At 39.5% G+C, this 19,053-nt stretch overlaps 4 protein-coding genes across 4 annotated transcripts; 3 read left to right on the top strand and 1 right to left on the bottom strand.

The window, feature by feature from the left end:
* Positions 1 to 9,455: 9,455 nt before the first annotated feature.
* On the top strand, positions 9,456 to 10,669 carry HO173_001264 (uncharacterized protein; the record flags this gene model as incomplete). Its single annotated transcript, XM_037303205.1, has 5 exons — positions 9,456 to 9,864; positions 9,918 to 10,070; positions 10,136 to 10,333; positions 10,385 to 10,522; positions 10,578 to 10,669. The coding sequence occupies 5 exons, from the start codon at positions 9,456 to 9,458 to the stop codon at positions 10,667 to 10,669; spliced, it is 990 nt and encodes a 329-aa protein (XP_037169852.1).
* A 2,501-nt stretch (positions 10,670 to 13,170) lies between these two features.
* Positions 13,171 to 14,199, bottom strand: HO173_001263 (uncharacterized protein; the record flags this gene model as incomplete). The annotated part of the gene is made up of 3 exons (XM_037303204.1): positions 13,171 to 13,238; positions 13,295 to 13,791; positions 13,934 to 14,199. 3 exons carry the CDS (start codon positions 14,197 to 14,199, stop codon positions 13,171 to 13,173), a joined length of 831 nt encoding a protein of 276 aa, XP_037169851.1.
* Positions 14,200 to 15,394: 1,195 nt separating this feature from the next.
* HO173_001262 (uncharacterized protein) lies at positions 15,395 to 17,209 on the top strand (the record flags this gene model as incomplete). The annotated part of the gene is made up of 3 exons (XM_037303203.1): positions 15,395 to 15,771; positions 15,875 to 16,831; positions 16,879 to 17,209. 3 exons carry the CDS (start codon positions 15,395 to 15,397, stop codon positions 17,207 to 17,209), a joined length of 1,665 nt encoding a protein of 554 aa, XP_037169850.1.
* A 1,290-nt stretch (positions 17,210 to 18,499) lies between these two features.
* HO173_001261 (uncharacterized protein) lies at positions 18,500 to 18,997 on the top strand (the record flags this gene model as incomplete). The annotated part of the gene is made up of 1 exon (XM_037303202.1): positions 18,500 to 18,997. One exon carries the CDS (start codon positions 18,500 to 18,502, stop codon positions 18,995 to 18,997), a length of 498 nt encoding a protein of 165 aa, XP_037169849.1.
* Between the last annotated feature and the right edge of the window lie 56 nt (positions 18,998 to 19,053).

Raw genomic sequence — 19,053 nt, 5'->3', positions numbered from 1 at the left:
GGTAGGTAAAGGTCATTGTACAAACGAGGTCCTGGCTGAGACAAGAAACGATGAGAACCACCAAGCCAAGAAAGCCCATTGGGCGAGGCAGGAAAACTGTTTTCCGTGGTTGAATCAGTAGGGCGTTTACTGACCGTTCATCCATTCTAGTAGAACACAAGCCTCAGCCGCTCCAGGACGATCATGTAACATCCTAAGCCCAAGACTATTTCACACAGACCTGGCGGATCCACCTGATATTGAGCTTTAGAGAAGAGAACCCGCAGACGTCTGGGAGATTTTGCACAAAACAAGGATGAGGCGTCGTCGTGCAACGTCGGACGTCTTTCTACACATCGTGCCAACTAGTCCTCGCCATATGTGGAGACCAACCTTTTCATCCACTATCAATTTTCGTCCGGAATATGAGATTATCGTAGAAGTGAGATGTTGGTGGAGTGAAACTATATCGAAATGCTCTCCAAAGCCTAGGGTGCGGCCGAGACATTAGACCGAGCAGATCCAAGGCTAGGACGTACTTTGTAGTCAGTCCTCGTTCATTTGAGAGCGTGACGTGACTACCCTCGAGGGTTCGCTATTGTTAGACTTGGCGAGCACTGTTGTATCGAGCAATTCGCGACATGCCTTATAGTCCGGCCTAATGCTAAGGAATCAAAGAAATTATAACATACGTACGCAAAGATGATAAGATGCAAGCTCGAAGACTTGACTAACATGAGGGTTCAACTGTATACTTGTAAGAAAGCCTGGCAATTTCAACGAATCAACACGTGGGTTTTCATATGGTAGTTAGGGCCCTAGGGCGGCGGTTCGTGCTGCAAACATGTCGGTCTGAGGTCTTTAAGTGAGGCTCAGATCTCAGCCCCGGCTACGCGCGTTCTTGCAGGGAGAGGGTATAAATACCTGATCATCTTTGCGAGATGTTCGTTTCAGGTCCAAGGTAGACCTCTCTATTACCCTCGACCCTCAATTTTCAACACCTACGTAACCGACCGAGGAGCGCACCAGAGGCGATATATGCAGGTATAATTGACCTGGTCGACAGATCTAACAACCTTGCTGAGATAACGACAATCCTACCAATACTCCATCTCCGAGCATTTTGGGATATTTCTGGGAATTCGTGCAACGTCGAACGTCTTCCTAGATATTATGCTGTATGAAGAACTGGATATCATGAAGTTTCAGAGATAAACAACGAATGAGAAAGAGGTCTCGCGATAGGAGATGCCAAGATGCCCTAATCTCGAAGTGCTGGACCGGGTAGCTCTCTGCCTCCAAGCTGGGACCAGATAAAACCCCCTGAAGACCACCGAAACATCGGGTCCGTTACTTAGACCACGACGACGGAAGACTCTAGGCTGCACAACCCTTCGCTCCTTGACAGATTCCACGTCACGGATATGGGAGCTGACGGGTTTTCTCAATTCAAAACAATCTTAACATCGAGACATCACAGTGAAATCCGATCATCAAGGCCATTGCCCTGGGAAGAGCTGCTGAAGAACATTCAAGAAAACAATACGTACTGGGGCTCGCAACCCTTGATGTCTACGGCACTCCGAACCTTGCCCCCTCTCTATTCATTCCGCAACGTCTCGGGTTCCGCCGCCTGTAAAAACACGCCTACGACAAAGTCCGCCTGAATGGATTCTTGCAAGGGAGTTCGCGACTTTATCTCTTTCCCAAGGACTTCCCACAGGAATGGTTTTTTTGGGCAATTTTGCCTTCAGCCGTGTCTCAATTGCCATCAACGGCATCTTGGCTCACTATCGGACGGGCTCCAGTACCATCTGCGAGAAAATTGCCATGGTGTTCTGGATTGCTTCCACGATATGGATCGGCGGTGGGGTTAAGAGTTTTAAGATCAATACTAGGAATATGGTCACTTCTGCTTCCACTTACTTCGACTTGGCTATAGTACCTTTCCTCTGCTTGGATATTTGTTTATGTATGGGGGATTTTTTATATTTTATTTTTTTTTTTCCCCCCCCCCCCCTGGGGTTGGTTTTGGTGGGGAAACCCCCCCAAAATTTTTTTTTTTTTTTTTTTTCCTTTTTTTTTATTTTTACCCCCTGTTTATAAATGTTCCTTAAAAAAAATGCGTAACTACGTAATATGGCCTTTTTGAAATTCTTGAAAAAAAATCGAATAAATAGTTAAATAAGTCTTTATTAAATTAGAAGTTGTAATATAGTAATTAAGAAGTAAGCTTTTAATTTTATTTTACTAAAAAACTTAGCTAACTTAGCTATAGTAGCGATATTAATATTTAAAAATACTATATATCTTAATAAACGCGTAGTATTATATAGAAATTCCTTTATAGTATATTAATTCTCGAGATAATCGCTATAATACTCGCCGAATCGACGATATAGCGTATTAGGAAAAATGCGTAACCTTATTAGTTAGTTTATTACTTCGATTAAACGCCGTAATCTCCTCTTATTTTTTATAATCTCCCTCTATTTTTAGAACGACTAGGTTTATAAGAGTCGTTATAGCGATAAGTTATCGTAGCGATAGATGTAAATAAGTAAGTAAGTAAGTAAGTAAGTAAGTAAGAAGAAGAAGAGAAGGAGAGAGAGTATCGTCGCGATAACTTATCGCTATAGCGATCTTATAAATAAAAAGTAAGTAAGTAAGAAGTAAGTAAGTAAGAGAAGAAGAAGAAAAAGAAGTAAGTAAGTAAGTAGAGTATCGCTACGGCGATATATAAAATAAATAAACGATTAAACTTATAGAGAGTAGAAAGAGCGAAGCGAGATAATTTATTTTTTAATATAAAGTTAGATATTAGTAGCGATAATATCGATAAATAAGAATATCTTATACGACGTCGAAGTCTCTTATAGATATATAAAATATAGAAAAGATATCTTTAAATATAGAAAGACTATATTATTATTATAAACGATCTAATTAAATATTACTTAATTATTTTAACGCTATAATTTTAAGAAAATAGTAAAAAATATTAAACTCTAGATCTATTAGTAATTAATATATTTCTTATTAAAGAAGATTAAAAATTAAGTAATATTTCTTTTTACTTTAAGAATTTTTAATAGAATCTTCTTATATAGAGTTATATAAAAAAAAATTAAAGCGATAATAAAGCTTTATAATTATACTTTCTATATATAGTATATTAAATAATTAAATTATATTAGAAATATATTATTAAATAATTTATTAATAAATCTTTACGCGTAAGATTTATTTAGAAGAGTAATATAATAAGATAGAGTATAATAAGTCTATTATATATAATAACTTTAATTCGAATAATATTAAATAAAAAGAGAAAGAAGATTATAACTAATTAGAAGATTAATAAAATAAAGAGATAAATTAATAAAGAATAATTAGTTTAAATATAAAAGAGATCTTATTAAGAAGAGATCTTATCGAGATCTTAGTAAGAATTTCTAGATCTTACTAAGTAGATCTTATCTTTAATTATTTTCTATATTATTAATTAATATCTAATCTATCTATTATCGCTATAAAGTCTATTTTATCTATTATTAAATATTCGCTAATAATCTTCTAATCTTTTACGCTTATATTTTACTCTAGAGAGAAAGTAAAAGTAATACTTCGTCGAAGATAATTAATATAGCTAAAAAGAGAAAGATAAAAAAGATAAAGATTAAAAAGATTTAGAATATAATAAGTATAATAAAAGAGTTAGAATTAAGTCTTTACGACTTAGTAAAAGATATATAGAATTATTATTAAAAAATCTTATATAAGGCGAATTTCTATAGCGTAACTTTCTTATAAAACTCTATATTAAAGTTAATCTTTTATTTAATATTATATTAAAGAATAATTCGACTAATAAGTCTATTAAATATATCTAGCTAAATTATTAGAAGGCCTCGCTAGAAAAAATAGAGTAGATTTCGAAGTTATTATAAAAAGAAATTCTCGCTATTAATAATTTAAATCTTTTTAAAAAATAAAATAAGAATACTAATTTAAAGGGGCTCTATAATATAAAATTAAAAGGGTTATTAAAGGCTATTAAAAAGGAAGTATTATATACTAATCGATTTTTATCGATTATAATATAGTTCTAATATATAAAAAAGAATAAAAAATTTCTACGACCTTAATTTAATTTTATTATAATAATTTTTAATATTATATATTTTTAATAGTAGAAGATTAAGACTAATTTAATTTCTATTTAATTAGATATTCTTATATATTCGCGTAAAGTTAAATAATTAATTCTTAAGCTTTATAATCGACTTAGACTAATTATTCTCTATAAAGAAATTCTATAATATATTAAGAAAAGTAGCGATTTAGATAGTAAAGTAATTAAGTATATTAATCGTTCTAATAACTATTATATTTAATATAATAATTTAAAATAAATATAGAGAGTTAAGAAATAAAGGATAAATAGTAATAGAAAGCTAAAGTCGATAATTATCGATTATATAATTTAAGAAGATAATATATCTTTCTATAGATTTAAAGTCTTAATAATAAATTGTTTTAAGCCTCTATATATATCTTATATATTAAAGATATCTAAACTATATAAAAACGAAGTTCGCTAAGAGATAGATTAATCTCTTTAACGATTTATAATAATAAAAAAGTTATAGACTAATAGCGTTAGTATATTAATTATCTTATAAATATCGCTATTTATAACGCTTTCCCTATATAATAAAAATAGTTATATAAAAATTAGCTATCGTTAATTAGTTTTATATCTTATATTAATAAGCTATCTTTATAGAAAATCGTTAGTTACTCGCTTAATTCTATCGATATTAATAAGAGTACTATAAAAGATAATATTAAGATACTTAAAAATATTTATTTTAAATAAATCGAACTCGAATAAGATAATTCTTATTAAGATATTAATCTACGTCTTATATACGATAATTAACTTATATTCTCTTATCTATAGAGTATTAAACGACGTTATATAGAGTAAAAGACTTCTAATTATAATCGAATAACTTAATTAATATCTATATCGATCTTATTTTATATTAAAATAATCTATCTTACGATTATTTATAAGGCGTATTAAGCGAGTACTTTATTATCTAATCTAAAAAAGATTAATAATATTAACTTTAGCTTAAAATTAATAGCGAGTAATAAACGTAATCGAAAATTAAAGAATATATATATATTTAATAATCCCTCGTATTTATAATATATATAAGATTTCTAAAATTATAAGAATATAAGATCGTTTAAAAAGAATAACTTTTAGATATTTAATAAGTTTCTTATATACTCGTTTTAGACTTATATAATTATAATACTTTAAATATATATCTCGCCTTATAATAATAAATAGAGTTATACTATAATAAAGAAATAGCTCGCTACTTATATAATCGAGAAGATAAATAAAATCGTAATTTTTATATGAAACGATCTATCGACGATATATGAGACTTTTATAAGAATATAATAGATGAATAGCGAATAAATGCTTTTCGAGGCCTCTTTAAAGGTTTAAAGACTTATTATAAGTACTTAAATTTAACTTCGAAGACCTCGTTTTTTAATATCTAATATTCGATTACTTAGAATATTAATACTTAATAATAATCTTAAATTAAGTACTTTAAACGCGTATAGCTAATCGTTCTATACTATAGCTATATTCGAAGCTATATAGCGCTATTAGCGAATCTCGCTATCGTTATTAATAGATCTATTAAATTTAGCTATATAATATTATTATAAAGAAAATTACTACGTATCTTATATTAAATTATTTAATATCGAAATAAGATTTCTACGTTTACGGGTTAAGAGGCCTCGACTAATTAGAGAGCTTTATTTAATTCTTTATTCATTTTAGATTTAACTTCTTTTTAGTCTTATAATTATATTAATTAATTATATTATTACTATTTAATTATTTCTTTATTAATTCTCTTTATTTTTAAAATCTCTAATATCTATAAATATATACTATTAACGATATATTAGCGAGACGCTTAGAGTATAATATCGCCATCGCTATCGCCGTCGAAGAAAGATACTCTTAGAGATATATTAAAAAAAGTATATTAAACTATATTATTTCTTTAACTAGCCGTCTATCTAACTTCTAAAATTATTTATATATATTACTCCTATTTACTCTTATATTAATTCTCTATTTATTCGCTATTATTAATATATCGACTAATAAAAATCTACTATCTACTTACTTCTATTTTTTTATATTAAATATAATTCTAATATTAAAATTCTTTCGCTTATAAAGCGTTATTATAATCTTTATAACTAAGTTAATCTTCTTAGCTCTATTCTCTTATACTTTTATTTTTATAGTCTTTTATCTATTTACCTCCGCTATAATTTTCGCGTCTCTTATCTTCACCTCTTTTATCTCATTTATTATATAAATTTTTATTTATTTAATTACTTCTTTAATTATTAAGACTTCTACCTTTCCCTTATTAATCTTAATTTACTTCTTCTTCTTTATTCGCTTAATATTTAATCTCTTATTAATTATAATTATTCTTTTAAATTAACGTCTAATAAGAGAATAAAGCTTAAATTTATACTTATTTATCTAGTATAAATCTTATCTCGTTATTAACGTTAAGAAGTTATTAATAATAATAATAGTATCGACTTATCTAGTCTATTTCTATACGATATTTATATCTAGAAAGATATTTAACTCGATAATATTAGTAATATTAATTTTACTATATTTTTATTTATATTTCTCTTAATTCTATTTAAGTAATCTCTTATATATATTAATTATCCTCGCGTTCGACATATAATTTTTTATACTTATCGAGTCTTTAAATTATATATTTAAGATTTTTATAAATATAATTTTCTTATAGTAATTATAGTATTCGATAGAATAGATCGCTATAATTAATTTAATCTCGTCGAAATATTTTAGAAAGAATTCTCGAATATAATTACTCTAAGGTCGATTAAGAATAATATACTATTCTTTTAATATATTTACTCGCTTTCTAGCTTATATTCTTTTTTATATTTATTATAAAAGTAGCTAAATTCTCGAATAGTAAATTAATTAAATTATTCTTAATAAATTATATAAAGTTATTATATAGATTTAATACTTAAACTATATAACTAGCTCGCTACTATATACTTAAGAGAGAATAAATATCTTTAGATAATAATTACTATATAATAAGATATATATTAAGATTATTAATATTTATATTAAAAGCGTCTATAATAATAAGAAGTCTAACTATTAAATTTAATCTCTTAAATTCAATAGCTATAATTTTTAACTTCTCTTTATTTATTTTACTATTATAAGTATAAAAGAGTCTTTTTATCTCTCTTTTTATTTAATCTATATTAAGATATTATTAAATTAACTAATTAATAATATTATAATCGAGTATAATATAATTAATATATAAAATTATCTTAATAAATATATAATTTAATAACTATATTAAAAAACGAAGATTTTTAAATAAGTTCGATTTATACTATAGAGGCTTAATGCTAAATATAATATTCTCGCGATTAATAGAAATCTTTATAATCTCGATAAGTATATTATTTATAAAACTAATACGCGGTTAATAGATATTTAATATCTAATCGTCTAATATAATTAAGATCTTAAATTATAATATATTAAAAGTTAATATTCTTATTTTATAAAGTTTACTATAATTAGAATAAAAGCTATCGCCCTATTATCGTATTATATATATCTCGTTAATAATAATAAGACTAAGTCGCGAGATAAACTCTATATTCTTTATAATAATTTTATAAAAATTCTTATTATTTATAAAGATCTTAAAATTAATAAGAATATATATATAGATATTACTAGCGATATTATATAGATTTTTATTCTTATTAATTTAAGTATTTAGAATAAAGGCGCTAATATTAAATAACGTATTAATCTTTAATTACTAATTTAACTTTAATATATTAAGTAGATATATAAGAATCGCTATATTACCCGGTTTTAATAAAAATAAAGAGTAAAAAATAAGACTCTTTTTAAAGCCCATTTTCGCTATTAGAATAGCGTCTTTACCGTTAAATAAATAGCGAATCGTATATATCTATTTCTTTTTAAGCCTATTTTTAATCTTATTAAGATTTATTTATTATTACTAACTTTATAAAACGATTAGAGTATAATATTACTTATTCTTTATATTAACTATATATTTCGAGGCGTAAACTATAATATAACTAATCTCTATTATTATATTAAAGATAAAATAATAAATATTAGAATTTAAAGTAGTATAAGAGAGGATATTAATATTATTAATAATATATAAATTATTATTAGAATTATCGTAATTACTTAACTTTTTTACGCTTATATAATATTTAAAATTTTATTTATTTATAAGCGAAGAAGAGTCTATATCGTTATTTATAATTTAAGATTATATATAAATATTAAAATATTCTTCTCTCTACTTTTATACTCGGATATTAAATATATAACTTTTTTTCTTTACTTTAAAACTAGTTCGCTAAATATCTTAAAACTTCGTATTTATTAGAAGAAAGAATATTTTTATAAGCTATAAAGAGATTAATATATATAGTTTAAAAATATCTCGCTATCGTTATTAAAGAGAAAATCGCGTATCTAAGCGTCTTTTATAATCTTTTTATTCGCTTAAATTCGTTTTAAACGCGTTAAACGCGTTAAAATTATTTAAGATATATATTTTATACTCTCTTTAACTTCTAAATAATATATTTTTAAGTTAATAGATATATATATAGAAGAAATAACTTTAATACTCGATTTTTATTAGATAGTAATACGATTAAACTTATAATTTAATTATTATATTTAACTCGTTATATAATCTTTTAATAATATTAAATATAATACGCTATTATCTAAAATTTAATTATTAAAAAATAATCGACTAAAGATAAATATTATAATTATTAACGAAGAATATATATTTAAATAAGCTTATATAATAATAACGAGCTATTTAATTATAATAAAAAATTTATATATTTATTTAGCGACCTAAAAGGTCTTTTTTTATAAACTCGCGAAATACTCTGCGTTTGTCAGTGGGGATCCAGAGCATCTTTCGCGACAAGCGTCGGGTCGTGCTGTAAGTACTGTTGGATTGGAGCCGCTACGGCGCTACCGAAAGAAGCAGAAGCAGAATCATCAAGCGTAGGGGCGAGAAGCGAGGCTCAAGTATCAGCTCTTGTCACGCGCCGCCAGCGCGAACGTTGTTTCCTCCCGGGTGTCCTTCTTGCAACATGTTTGTTTCAGGCGCAGAATTTTCCTTGCAGGGAGTCATCATATACGCGCGGGGCTGTGCGATCCGCTTCGAAGGCTTCGCGAAGGAGGAATGCCATGTATGCATCTTACCTTTCCTTTCGCCAATCAACACTTCTATAAGATTCGTTGATTTCCCACGATGATTACTCTGCGCCTGATCACTGCTCTATCAGGCATCTATTTTTCATCCGCGGCAGTGCTACAGCCTGCACAGTCTCTCGCACAAGCAAATCCAGCGACTGTTCCAGCTTTGCCGGCCGAAGTCCTCAACCAACAGACAACGAACGGGTCCTTAGTTGTTCTTCAACAACCTAGACCTCCTGAGCGATGGGATACGGCTTCCCTTTCACATATCAACCTGACGGCCCCTATCCGATTCAATTGCGTGTGCGACGAAAGGCGGTTTGGCCGAGACCTCAACCCACGAAGCTGCCTGGACGCATGGACACGGATCCCAGCGATAGAAAGGGAGTTGAGTTTCGGGCCTCGCAGGAGAACGGACCGTGATCCCACGTATGACGTCTACCTTCCGAAGCGGTATCTGAGCCGTAGGTACTTCGCAATCTCAATCGACATCAATCGAGAAGCTAAAGACTCTAAGCGGATGGGACCTGCGCGATCGAGCCCAGAATCAGACCAGGCATGATGTCTGCGAGAGCGAAGCCAACGGATGCCGGGTTGGCAGCCCTGGGGATCATTCGGCACTGCGCTTCTGATGGCATTCCGCCGACTGGAGGGTTCGCAAATAATTTTGGTTAGGGAAAATTTTGTGTTGTTCTTCAGATCTGGTAATGCGACTATGCTGAACAAGGTGATCAGGAGGAGACAACAATCTCGGAGTAGCCGTAAAGCTGTTCAAATCTGAAGCGGAGTGTGGGACCGGGACGTTTTCCCCAAGCTTCCTACAGTCCTGCAATAGCCTCGCAGATCGTATGCCTGCTACCGCGACAAATAGTACCTTTGGGTCGAGCTGGACCCACCCGCAATACAAGACGCCTTTCGATTGGAAGTCTCCCGGTAAGTATCCATGATTACCTGGACCGACAGGCTATCCTGATCGCTGTACAGACGGGATGTGTCATGCACGCATCAACGTGAGATCGACGCAGGTGAGGAAAGGGAGCTGGTATAGATTGTGGGAGGCTGTCATTGCAATCAATGCCGTGTGTATCTCAGTGGGGAAGGGAGGGATCTGGCATGGTCTTAGTACGTCAGAGCAGAGGCCTTCGATGGTCGATTGTTGCTTACACACACTTTGAAGGTGATGACGATGATCTCTCGATTTCAGTTTGGGCCGAGGACCCGTTGTCCGCATTGGCATACGGCAATGTGACTCTCGTATCTACTTCGTGATAGATCGGAGGGAGAGACGTTCACGGATCACGGACCGGTTTTCCTGTGTTCTGGAGGCGTTGTTGGACCGTGTCATAAACCTCGGTGCTATAACAGCTGTTCTGGTGTATGAAGGCAGTTCTTCGAAGCATTCAAGGCGGGCACGATTGCAAGTCTCAAAGTGTCGCAGAAATTCGTGTTATGGGACCCTTTCATACCATGGACAGCAGTAGTAAATAAATATGACCAAGCTTTTGAGCGAGACTAGCACAAAGCCAATCCGCAAACTCGTTTATTGAATCGACCGTCACCGATCTCGCCTCGATTTCTCCTCGGCTAGTCACGAGAACAAAGCGAAGCAAGTCTTTGATAACGGCAACTGCAGAAAGACACATATCTTCTCGAAGGCTGCAGTGAATCGCAATACCAGCAACAGTAACGCACTCATCCGTATCTCGCCCCAAACGCATGTTCTATTCGACAGATCTAAGAGCCATGCAGGGGTCACAAAAGATCCTATCGGAGACTTCCGCGTTGACATGATTCGCCCACCTGTCCAAGTATTCCTCTCCGAGCGTTGGCTATTTCAGGGGTCTCGGATACCGAGGGTATGGCCAGTACAGCTTCTCCAACTGCGAGCGTTGTTTGGGGTCGGCTTTCGGGGTTGCTCTCTCGTGTCTCATTCCGTATTGTGAGATGACAAGAATTCGATACCTGCTTGCTTTGCCGAAGCAATATCACTGCGTCTAATGTTCAATCACTTACATACGGCCACAGACATGCCGTAACTTCCTTCCAAATTTCCTGTGACCGGGTGGTGATTCGTAGCGTCGGTTCAAGAAAACAAAAGGGCGGCAGAAGAGGCCGTGCACAGGACAGAGCGATCAGGTGGCCCAGAAAAGTTGGCCTTTGACCGAACGCATTTTTGAAAGCGAAAATCCGGACTCCACTGCGATCACTTTACGAATACAACCGAACACCTCATCCAACGCAGAAGCCACACCAAGTGCACCCTCGTCGCTAAAAGCCACCAGAAGCACGACTCGTAAAACTCCGCACCCGTCTAGAGATCCATCTCTTACCAAGGCGCGCAAAAAGCCAAAAGTCCTTCAGTGCAACATCTCAGAATCCATCCTTCCTCCCCTCCCTCTCACCGAGTGCGCCATCCCTTGATATCTCCTCCCCGCATCTCCTTCCTACCTGTTTCAAATTAGCAAACCGCCGAAATCCTCACCAACCTCGAAGCCAAGACCGCGCCCGAGCGCACGCTCATCAAAGGCGCCTGGACCCCGCCGGCGCACGATCCATCCGTTGGCTTGCTCGACTGCGGTCGAGAGCTCTATACGCGGCGGTCGGGAGAGTCGCAGTCCTCGGGCGGGGATGAAGTAGCGGCGTGGCACGTGTCGTCCAAGCCGCTCGCTCTCGTGGTTCGACCGGGTCCGCTTGCCGTTGCACCAGTTCGCCACGTGTGAGGACCGCGCGCGCTTTCGATGCCGTCTCGATGATGGGATCAGGTCGCTGGGAAAAAAACCGCACCCCGAGAAGGTTTTCCTTAGTCCAAGCTGTATGACACAGGAAGGACGTACTTTTCGCATGCGGTGGTACTTGCGCGCGTTGGTGCACCCATCCGCATACAGTTTCTTCGAGGTAAGGAAGCGCGTCTCTGGCTCCTGGGCAAATCGTTGTCTTTTCGATCAATTCCACTTCCGTCCGATAACATCTCTCTGCCCCCCCCCCCCCAAAAAAAAAAAAAAAAAAAAAAGCCCAGCGTCATGTAAGCCCGAGTATCCCGACACATCGAGAAACCGTCTTCCATCTCCCACGAACCCCCGTCGAGCGTAACTGGCTCCCCATCCACGATATGGCTCTCTCCGCGCAGGCCGGTTCCCGCCCCGTTCGCGTCCGTGCTTGCTATGGATGTCTAAGGGGTACGGGAGGTATCGAAACGTAACCGATCCGACGGATGGTCGAGGCTGAGCTGCGGTGCGGATCGATCCTGGAGGGTTCGCGGGCGCTAACCTGTAGCACTTTCACACGCTATGTACCAATTTTGGAAAAGCAGCCCGCTGGGCCGTTTGAGGGGCGAGGAAATGTCGCGGGGCATTTTTGATCTTGACGCGTATCTATTGCTTGATTGAAGGGTGAGCGTGAAGAAGGGAAGTAGGGGACGGATGTAAAGAGAAACACGATGAACGTCCGAGGAAGAATAGCATTAGAGCCAGGAGCGATGATTTTGTTTGTCTATGGATGTATGTTGTAGTCAAGTTTTCGCGACATGACATTTGGGTCGGCAGTGCTCTGGAAGAATGGATTATCCTGTGAACGGTGGCGGAAATCTATCTAAAGATGCAGATGGGGGTTCCAAAAAAAAACTCGATAATGCATATTATCAAGCCTAATTTGACTCACGAGAGGCCGTAATTCATTCGAAATGGTTGACCGTTCTGCTCAGTGTCCCCAAAGTCATCGCAAAGGGGAGTCATACCTCCTGACACTACTGCCTACCGCCCTCTAGGACGCCCTCACATGCTTCCAAGTTCCTGGCCGCGGGTCTCTACATCATTCGTCGTAAATTTCGACTGAGTATGGCCTATCACCCAGCCAATCATCAGCCCAAGCACCTCTGAACGAGTCCATTTTGCTCACCTGTGGCACCGTCCTGCTTGCCAATTTTCCTCAGCGTCAGGCCAACACCCTCATAGATCAGCACTATGGCGATCTCCTCCAACAGCGCCATACACAGCAAAATGGTGACGCTCCCACTGAGGGAGCTGAAGTTCGAAACGTCCCCGAAATTGTAGACGGAAGAATATATCAGTCTGACGAGGAGCAGCGGCAGCGACACCGCCACGGCGAGCAGGATTCTTTTCTCGCCCGGTTCGGCATGCGAGATGGACGAGGAGAGAATGGCCGTGGTTGCTAGGATGGCGACGAAAGAAGCGATAAAGAGTCCGAGGCCGACTTTGGTCAGAGTCTGCGGAACGTAACGACCGGTCTTCTGGTAATCATTGCCGGAGTCCACGCCACCGACGATACTGAGGATGATACCCACAGTGTTGAGCAGTTCGGCAAGCTGTAGATGTCGCACGGTGACGAGCGTCTGGTGGAATTTGTTGATGCTCTCTGTGATTCGGCTCAACAGGCTGCACAGAAAGTGGACTTAGCAATTTTGGTTCAGGGCAATGATTGAGATCAATAAGTCTGTATAGTAGAATGCGCTCTCGACGCCGGACGCGTCTCCCACTCCTTGGAAACCGGATAAGTCTTTGTAAAGAATGTACTTACCCAAAAGCCACCAGCTCAAGAGGGGAGACGGCGATGCCGATGAGGACGGTATAGCCGACGTATAGGGACGCATTCCTTGGCTGATTGATAGTAGCGAGCTGGAAGCATGCGCAGAGGAAGCGAGCTAGGGTGAAGATGATCATGAAGCGCCAGCCGGAGGATCTCCTGAAGCCATGGCGGATAGTGAGGAGGATTGCAACCGCGAGCGCTGGGAGGTAGAATATCAAGAGGAGGATAGACACGCCGCTGCGATAGTCGACCGCCATCTTACCGGTAACTCAGAGATGGATCGAGAAGAGGTCCGAAGATGGTCGTGGAAGCTCGGAGAGTTCATAAACCACAGAAGATATCACTCAGCGAAGACCGGCGCGACAACTTTTCTGACAGTAGCGAAGAATATAGAACCATTTTTGACAGACGGCGACGACAAAATATATACACCGAACTGCACGGCTCGGTTACCTGCGATTCGGCTGCGCCTTCAGCTACTTGTGGGGGCAGGACGGACTCCTTGCACCGAAGGCAATTTGCTCAGGAAAACGTTGTGTCTAATTGTGACACGCACTCCGCCCGTTTCCTCGCTAATTGGCTTCATCGTCGGCGTTTCAAAGCAATTTTGCCAAAACATCGCCTTGAGGATGTGAGAGATCTTCATCAATACGAAAGCCGGATTCGACTGCTCGAATAGTTGAAGCATCTTCCTTTGATGCAGAGTTGGGCTCCATATCAAGGATGCGAGAGATTTGATGTTGGATGTTAAATCCTTGTTGCGTATAAAGAGTATGGTAAAGCATGTTGGCACTCAGCTCGCCAACATTATTCCAATTTCCAATCTCTAGGCAAATGCGGGGTCAAATTCCCCGTCGCCAACGCCCTTCGCACGGCTTTCCTCGTTTTATACTAGCCTTAGTCTTGGCCCACGAGCCTTGCTACTCTGGCTTTAGCGTGTTTCGCTTCCAGGACCCTCGAGCATACTCAACCTGGTTCATTGGAAAGCCCTACTTTGGGTATTCAGGCGCGGATAGAAGATTCAACGCTTAGACAGTATGACAGAAGTTACCACCTGTCGATCATTTGACGTACAGTACGTTGCTGGCCCTGGAACTAGGGTGATGCTAACTATCACTCGAACCACGGGAGCTACCGGCAAAAGGTCATCCCTAACCAAAATCATAATGCCCACAACGTACAAACGCTACGCTCTCTCATTCGCCAAGGAAGTCCCGTCAAAACCAACGGATGGTCTTCCGTCTTATAGATTACACAGATAGCGTAAAGTAGAGTATCGCTGTTTGAACTGGCTTCGATACGGCTGAGTACATGCAGACAAGCTGAGCTCGAATTTTTTTTTCATCAAGCAAGTAAAAAGTAGACCTCGATGGCATTATCTCTTGTTATTTATCAACAAGTCCACACGATCTCATACTTTTCTTCCCGGGAATTGCTTGTGCTCTCTGAACCATGTATCGTCAATACAACACTGACGCTCACGAAGCTCAACCTCATACATCACGGCTACACTGCAGTTCTCCGAACGAAGGGAGGGGGAATCCCCCATCGATTCTTTACCGGAATAAACAACTCCTGAACAACATCGTCGATGGAATGGCCCAGACAAGACCGTCGGCGATATGCGCAGAGGTTCCTCGATCCTCTGACAGCTATGGGGATGGTTATCGCAAGGTCACTTACGGCGCACTTGCCAACGCTGTTAATGGCAAAGCTTGGTCACTGAAAGGGATGCTCGGTGAAGGTCAAAATCACCAGACCTTGGCATACATTGGTCCCAATGAATTGGGGATATGTGATGATGATCTTAGGTGCTGTGAAGGCAGGATGTAAGGCCGGTGCACGGCCTGATAAGTCAACAGCGTGCTTACAAAAGACCCTTTCATGGCTACTGCTCGTGTCTCCGCGCAACACGGCCGCTGACCATATCAGCTTATTCGATGCAACCGGGTCTCGAGTCTTGCTGACACCTCCCGCACCGCATTCGCTGACAGTGAAAGGCATTTTGAAGGTGCGTCCACTTCAAGTACTCGACAGCCCGCGCCTGGATCAGTTACTTACCACTGATTATGCTCACTACCATTTCCGTAACATATTTGCGGAGGCACGGAATGAGCCCCTGGTCGTCGTTCGTACGTCAGGTACAACAGCAGTCCCCGAAACCAATTGTCTATTCCCAGGATTTCGCCGCCAGTTATATCCAATGGAGCCAATTAGAACCACCTCCGGGTTTCGAAACCCAGGTCTCGCTTTGTCAGTCGAACCGCTTCTTCGTCACGCTGCCATTCTCCCACGTGAGTGTTCAAGAAATTGTTTCCCACATGCTTTCAGAACCACGACCCTTTCCTCTATAGAGCATTCGACTTATGATAATGGACAGGCTGGAAACCAATTTGCTACTTTGTTCGACCCAATCGCTAACCAAACGACCGTTATCACACCACTGACAGCAGTCATGCCTTCCGCTCGATCGGTTGTTGACGGTCTCAAACACGTAAAAGCAGACGCACTAATCCTTGCGCCACCGTTTCTGGAACAGATCGCGAAAAGCCCTGATATGGTAGTTTTCATCGCAAGCAACATTGAAGCAGTGACGTATGCGGGCGGAGATGTTTCGCAATGGCCCGGCTATGCTCCTGCTTCCAAAATCAAGCTCTTCAACTTCAACGGCTCGACTGGGACAGGCAGCTTGCCCATGCTTCGACCATCAGGAAAATACCCTTCTGAGGACTGGAAATATATTCACCCTCATCCAGCGGCTGGAATTGAATTCCGACCTTCACTGCACGGACGATTCGAGGCCTTCATAGTCAAAAATACCGTGTCGGAAAACGAACAGCCAGTTTTCAAGCTATTCCCGCATCTCCAAGAGTACCCGACTAAAGATCTGTGGGCGCCTCACCTCTCAAAAAGGATCTTTGGGCATACCGTGGCAGGGCAGACGACACTATTCTTTTTAAGCAAGGCTACATGTGCAATCCAATCTCCATGGAACAGCATGTATCGCAACACTCGGAGGTACGAGCGGTGTTGATGGCTGGGACAGGCAGATCTCAACCAGCACTCATCATCGAGCGGGCAGGTGATCAGCCTCTTTCATCGCCTGCAGAACAAGAACTCACTGAGCGGATCTGGCCAATCATCGAAGAAGCCAACCGGACGTACAAAATGGGCACCCGAGTCTCCAAGTCGCATATCCTGTATACCAATCTGCTGCAGCCTATGCGGCGCGCTGGCAAAGGGACGGTCAACGGTGCCCAACTTTAGAGCTTCACAAAGATGCACTGGATGCACTTTATGCGCGCGAAAGCGACATAATATCAGGAAACGAATTGGTTCTACCGAGCTTCAAGCCCAATGAACAATGAGAGGTATTCAAGGCTTGCCGTGCAGGGGCCTTGTTTATTTCCAATTCGAAGAAAGCCCGCGGCTGGGTATGCCGTGAATTGGATGATTCAAGTGCCCCCGAGTCATTTTTGTATGACTAGGACCAGCCGCCGAGAATCTTTTAGCTGTGTTCTAGCTCCAATAGACGAATTCACCGAGCTAGGAAGCATTTGACTTGTAACATGCTCCATCGTCACGCGAAAGACAACAATGATGACTAGAGCAGGGTTTCCACAGATGGACGACCTGTAAAATGTCGTATGATCTTCTGCTTGTCCCTCATCAGGCTCTCAACTTCCTCTTCAGTGAGGTGCGTCAGATTCTCGACACGGAGACAGCGTGTGGGCAAGCTTCCGAGTTCCGGGCATATTCACTTCGCTGTGACTGGCGCGCCTTGCACAAACGGTGAGCACGTGTCTGCCCAAGGATGATAGCATTCGATAGAATGGGGGTGGTCCGGGACCACCATGGGCCAACTGTGTGGCATAAGCTCATACTCGTCCGATACCACAGGCACGCCTTGTCTGGCAGCAAGCTGAGCTACTACATTTCCCCGTCGACAATTTGGTTGTTGCTCCCAATTTCCGTATATATAGGAGGCATACCATTCCAGCTCTTTGAAGCCATAGGGCATACGAAGGGGTGGTACAGCATGGAAATTTCGCAGTAGTGATTGCCCAAGGAGGCTGAAAGACCATACATCGTTGGTAGGAAAGTCCGCATCGTAGTCAGGTGGATCATCAGGGACGATACCGTAGTCGGATCTGCCGCCTAAGATGGCAATGTGTTTTGCTGGTTGTCCAGACTAGGAGATTGGAATGCGAGTCCCGCTGGCATCGGTAGCTCTACCATATTCCCATGAAATCGAAATGTTGGGCTGTCCGCCTCGCTACTTTTGGGCGCTGAGAATCACTTGTATGATTGATAATGCGAGCTCAGCACCACTACTATCTCCGGCGAGAAGAATGTGCCGAGCGCGAGTGATCCGGGGGTTTATCTCAGATCTTGGCGCAGGAGTCTTGGCGTGCAGAGCGGTGCGTGCAGATCTTCATGTGAGCAATATTACGGTCAGCACCCAAAGTCCTGCACGTACAATCGCGGCCGCATCAGTACCTGGTTCATTGGAAAGGTTCATTCAGCAGCGCACAGGAGACTTAGCACCTAGACAGCATGACAGAAATCTCATCGATTGCACCTGTCGATCATTTGGCGTACATGCGCTACGCTCTCTCACTCGCCAAGAGAGCCCCACGGAAGCCAACGAATTTCTGCGTCGGAGCGATCCTGGTCGACGAAGTCGCAAATGCCATCTTGTCCACTGGCTACACCATGGAGCTCCCGGGCAATACCCACGCCGAGCAGTGCTGTCTTGCCAAGATGGAGACAAGTGGACTGCCGGAGACTGGAGTAGCAGCGCAGAAGCTCGTCCTGTATACCACAATGGAACCCTGCAACAAGAGGGCAAGTGGAAACGTGCCATGCACCGAAACCATCCTGAAGACTGGTGGGATCAAAGTCGTCTACGTAGGCGTGAAGGAGCCGGAGAAGTTCGTTGGAGGGAACGTTGGTAGAGCAAAGCTGGAGGAAGCGGGGCTTGAATACGTTCATGTGTCCGGCCTCGAAGCGGAGATCCTAGAAGTCGCAACAGCAGGCCACGAAAAACCATGAACGATTTCTCCTCCAAGAATCGAGGGCCAAGGACGGTCACGTGCGAACGCGTTCAA

The sequence above is a fragment of the Letharia columbiana genome (assembly GCF_014066305.1).
Source record: "Letharia columbiana isolate WasteWater2 chromosome Unknown Sc0000002_s0, whole genome shotgun sequence".
NCBI lineage: Eukaryota > Fungi > Ascomycota > Lecanoromycetes > Lecanorales > Parmeliaceae > Letharia > Letharia columbiana.
This window is presented reverse-complemented; position numbering and strand designations above follow the sequence as displayed.